Consider the following 4,936-nt stretch of genomic DNA (forward strand, 5'->3'; position numbering starts at 1 on the left):
GTCTCAGCCTCCCAAAGTGCTGGGATTACAGACTTGAGACACTGCGCCCGGCCACTTTATAGACGTCTGATAATAATTACACGAAATAAGTTATGTAAAGCACAATATACCTGGCACATAGTAAGAACTGAATAAAGCTATAACAGTTGGTCCTCCATATCTGTGGGTTCAATATCCATGGATTCAACCAATGGCAGACCAAAAATATTTGAGAAAAAAATAACAATACCTATCATTTATGGGGTACTTGTTATATGTATTTAATCCTCCCAACATTCCTATGGGATAAATACCATTATTATCCCCATTTACAGACTTACAGATGCAACTGAGTCACGAAAAGATTAAGAAACTCGGCCGGGCGCGGTGGCTCAAGCCTGTAATCCCAGCACTTTGGGAGGCCGAGACGGGCAGATCACGAGGTCAGGAGATCGAGACCATCCTGGCTAACACGGTGAAACCCCGTCTCTACTAAAAAATACAAAAGCTAGCCGGGCGAGGTGGCGGGTGTCTGTAGTCCCAGCTACTCGGGAGGCTGAGGCAGGAGAATGGCGTAAACCTGAGAGGCGGAGCTTGCAGTGAGCTGAGATCCGGCCACTGCACTCCAGCCCGGGCGACACAGCGAGACTCCGTCTCAAAAAACAAAAAACAAAACAAAAAAAAAGAAACTTGTCCACAGTCATGCACTTCATAAGTCTATGAGGCGAGATTTAAACTCAAGCCTGTCTAGGGCCACAGAGGTTTGTCTAGGGCCACTGCACCAACAGAAGTAATTGGATGAGCCATATGATCATATGGTCAAAAGAAGTATGTGTGTATGTTTCATGATGGGCAAGACATACATAAGCTGAGGAAAAAGAGGTAGTTAAGCAGAAAACATTCAAAATACAGGTGTGTGAGTGATGTCAGAGATGGAAACAAAAAGAATCAAAAGCAGAGAATATGTAATTTTGTAAGATGAGGGTGAAGACTGTATCTTCTGAGACCATAAAAACGATGTGAAAAGCTATGGATATCAGAACTATAAGACTTTGCCATACAATATTAGTATAATTTAGCTCAACTTGGATTAAAAATTCAATTGAAGAAAATATATACATACGATCATTTGAAAGGTATGTGTTCCACTTCCTCTTCCAGATAATTTAAACTTTTGAACTTTGGCCAAGACTGACTTTTAAAAGCTGAGCTAAAAATTGTAAGAATTAAGGAATTACAGGTGTCCCTAGGAAGCCATGGAGAATTGGTTCCAGGATCCCCCACGGCTACCAAAATCCACAGATGCTCAAGTCCCTTATATAAAATGGTGTAGTATTTGTACATAACCAATGTACATCCTCCCGTATACTTTAAATCATCCCTAGATTACTTATAAAACCTAATATGTGATTTTTATGCAAATAGTTGTTACACTGTATTGTTTAGAAAATGACAAGAAAAAAGTCTGTACATGTTCAGTACAGATGCAACCACCCACTTTTTTTTCAAGTATTTTTGATTTGCAGTTGGTTGAATCTATGGATGCGGAATCTACAGACACAGAAGTCCAACTATATTTTAGAGTTTCTTTTTGACCAAGGTGCCAATGAAGTCTTTTCTTTACTTAAATAATTGTAAGTTTTTCCTCATAAATGGTGCAACTTATGGAATAAACTTAAGTGTCCCAGTTTGCTTTGACTCTCCAGATCATATTTAAATTTGAACTCAACTTTAATAATTCTGTATGTACCTGCTTCTGCACAGCCATATCTCAAATTTCCCCGGGTTCTGATTTTCTATCTGTATTTTTTCTTACTTTGATTTTCATCAATTTATTTTTTCCAACATATTGGTAGGTTACAATAACCCACCGTAACTGCACTGCAAAATAACGCAGGAAACGAATAAATGCTTAAGACGTACAAGAGGCCTGGTTGTATCCTCTTCTTCCTTGGAAAGGGCAGGCTCCTGAGAATACCAAGCTGAAGGAAGAGAAACAAAACAGATTTGCTTCAAAGTTTCAGACAAAGGAATACAGAAATCTGCAGTACCAGGTGGCTAGAAGACCCTCTACAGATGAATGATCCTTGAAGCGATGAGAAATGTTAACCGCCATCTAGCTACAGAGACACTGAAATGGACACGGATAGCTAATTTAATCATATGGGGTCTGATGGGGATTTCTGGAGGGCTAAGTATATAGTGCCCAGTGAATCTATTGGCAATATTTTATCTCCCTAGAATCTTGCTGTTTGATTTCTAACAGGAAGTTTATCTTAAGTACATAATAATAGATACCCCAAAAATTTAAAGATTGGGATGACCTTTAAAATGTTTTTTTTTTTCTTTTTCTTTTTGAGATGGAGTCTCACTCTGTCGTCCGGGCTGGAGTGAGTGCAGTGGCTTATCTCCGTGTATCACAACCTCTGCCTCCTGGGTTCAAGCAATTCTCCTGCCTCAGCCTCCCGAGTAGCTGGGATTATAGGCATCCACCACCATGCCTGGCTAACTTTTTTGTATTTTTAGTAGAGATAGAGTTTCACCATGTTGGCCAGGTTGGTTTCGAACTCCTGACCTCAAGTGATCCATTTGCCTCGGCCTCCCAAAGTGTTAGGCTTACGGGCGTGAGCCACCACGCCTGGCCTAAAATGTTATTTTTTAACCATAAAGAATTTAGGGCCAGGCACAGTGGCTCACGCCTGTAATCCCAGCACTTTGGGAGGCCAAGGCGGACGGATCACGAGGTCAGGAGTTCGAGACCAGCTTGGCCAATATGGCGAAACCCTGTCTCCACTAAAAATACAAAAATTAGCTGGACTTGATGGTGCATGCCTGTAGTCCCAGCTACTTGGGAGGCTGAGGCAGGAGAATCGCTTGAACCCAGGAAGTGGAGGTTGCAGTGCCTTTCTCTCCTAAGCTCTGTCCACCTATGAGCCACCTCACCTTTCCTTTCCATCATGTGGCTCAAATGCTCCATTGTTACACAGCTATTGCTGATCACTGAAGGTTGAGATGTCATTCAGACTTTGCCTGCTCTGGGCAGAAGGGTCAAGACAGGCTCCAGCAACTCCAGGGTCCACTCTCTTTCAGGACTCTCCAGCCTCTAAGGCAGGTCTCAGGTCAGGTCTCCTTCCATGATAGACACCTGTTCCTCAGACTTCTATTTGCACTGCAGATGTGTTTTATCCTTGTGGGGCCAGGACCTGTGGATTAGGATATAAATCTAATTTACCTGGTGCCTTCTCACTGGCTCCCTGTGATAACCAGCTTCCAAGATGGCCGCCAGTGATCACTGTCTTCTGGTATTCATGCCTTTGTAGATCCCTCCCACCCTGAGTATCTTTGACCTGCATAACCAATAGGATATTGCAGAAATGATGGTGTGTGACTTCTAAGGTTAGGTTACAAAAGACATTAGGGCTTCTGTCTTGCATGTTTGGATCATGTACGTTGAGGGAAGCCAGCTGTCATACCATGACAACACTCAACCAGCCCTACGGAGAGGCCTCCTGTTGACAGCTAACACTAACTTGGAAGCCAGCTATCTTGGAAGTGAATCCTCCAGCCCCAGTTCAGCCTTCTGACGACTGCAGCCCAGCTGACATCTTGACTGCAACTTCATGAGATACCCAGTGAAGACACTTCCCACAGAAACTGTGAGATAATGTTTATTGCTGTTTAAGCCACTAGTTTTTGAGATAATTTGTTACACACTAATAGATAATATAGCTTCAAACACTAATCTTCCTTACTTGTAATTCATACACTCTGGACACACCAGAGGTGTAAACAAAGTGATGTTTACCTATCTGTTCTTCAGATATCTTCTATGTGTCTAAAAGTGTATGCTCGATGAGGTGACAGATATAAACCTGAGTCAAAAAACACCCAGATTGGGGGCCGGGCGCTGTGGCTCAAGCCTGTAATCCCAGCACTTTGGGAGGCCGAGACGGGCGGATCACGAGGTCAGGAGATCGAGACCATCCTGGCTAATACGGTGAAACCCTGTCTCTACTTAAAATACAAAAAACTAGCCGGGCGACGAGGCGGGCGCCTGTAGTCCCAGCTACTCGGGAGGCTGAGGCAGGAGAACGGCGTAAACCCGGGAGGCGGAGCTTGCAGTGAGCTGAGATCCGGCCACTGCACTCCAGCCTGGGTGGCAGAGCAAGACTCCGTCTCAAAAAAAACAAACAAACAAACAAAAAAACACCCAGATTTGCAGCAACCCCAAATTTGGCATGAAAGAGAGTTTCATTCAAAGACCAGCTATTCCATTCCATTTCTGTATTATCTTGGCAATTGAGTTAAGAGAGAACTGCAATTTAGAATTCCAAGTCTCTTCATCTGAAATGACAATTATACTCATGTCACAATAATATTGGATGAATATATGAAATGACTATTAAGATATATGAATTTAGGCCGGGCACGGTGGCTCACGCCTGTAATCCTAGCACTTTGGGAGGCCAAGGCAGGAGGATCATGAGGTCAGGAGATCGAGACCATCCTGGTTAACATGGTGAAACCCCGTCTCTACTAAAAATACAAAAAATTAGCCGGGTGTGATGGCGGGCACCTGCAGTCCCAGCTACTTGGGAGGCTGAGGCAGGAGAATGGCGTGAACCCAGGAGGCAGAGCTTGCAGTGAGCTGAGATCGCGCCACTGCGCTCCAGCCTGGGAGACAGAGCAAGACTCCGTCTCAAAAAAAAAAAAAAGATATATGAATTTAGCAGCTGCTATGAGTCTTTATTAGGTAAAAGGTAAAAAAAATATATATATATGTAACAAAATAGACTAATTTTTGCCCTGTATGATAAAACAAATAAAACAGAAAACATTCAATTATAATAAGTTTTGAGAAGTGCTATGCTTGAAATGTCCTCCTAATACCCCTAACACGCTCACTTTTTTTTTCATGACATGATCACTTTCTTTCTTTCTTTTTTTTTTTTTTTTT

At 42.7% G+C, this 4,936-nt stretch overlaps 2 protein-coding genes across 4 annotated transcripts in view; one reads left to right on the forward strand and one right to left on the reverse strand.

Annotated features, from left to right (window-relative positions):
- Positions 1 to 4,936, reverse strand: part of ZNF568 (zinc finger protein 568) — a 46,667-nt gene that overhangs the window by 36,097 nt on the left and 5,634 nt on the right. Inside the window, exons 3-4 of one of the 3 annotated variants that reach the window (XM_017863191.1) lie at positions 2,923 to 3,182; positions 1,903 to 1,961 (exon numbers count right to left, since the gene is read on the reverse strand). The exons of 1 other annotated variant lie outside the window; for it this stretch is intronic. In XM_017863191.1, the coding sequence (XP_017718680.1) occupies positions 1,903 to 1,961; positions 2,923 to 2,998 (135 nt within the window). In that variant the 5' untranslated portion in view covers positions 2,999 to 3,182. The remainder of the gene's footprint in view (positions 1 to 1,902; positions 1,962 to 2,922; positions 3,183 to 4,936) is intronic. One more of the 3 variants, XM_017863192.1, reaches the window with a different exon arrangement.
- Positions 3,190 to 4,936, forward strand: part of LOC108522767 (zinc finger protein 829) — a 36,426-nt gene continuing 34,679 nt past the window's right edge. The window contains exon 1 of the mRNA XM_017863195.1: positions 3,190 to 3,635. Within this exon, the coding sequence (XP_017718684.1) occupies positions 3,600 to 3,635 (36 nt within the window). The 5' untranslated portion in view covers positions 3,190 to 3,599. The remainder of the gene's footprint in view (positions 3,636 to 4,936) is intronic.

This window comes from Rhinopithecus bieti, unplaced genomic scaffold (assembly GCF_001698545.2).
Source record: "Rhinopithecus bieti isolate Rb0 unplaced genomic scaffold, ASM169854v2 scaffold_67983, whole genome shotgun sequence".
Classification (NCBI taxonomy): domain Eukaryota; kingdom Metazoa; phylum Chordata; class Mammalia; order Primates; family Cercopithecidae; genus Rhinopithecus; species Rhinopithecus bieti.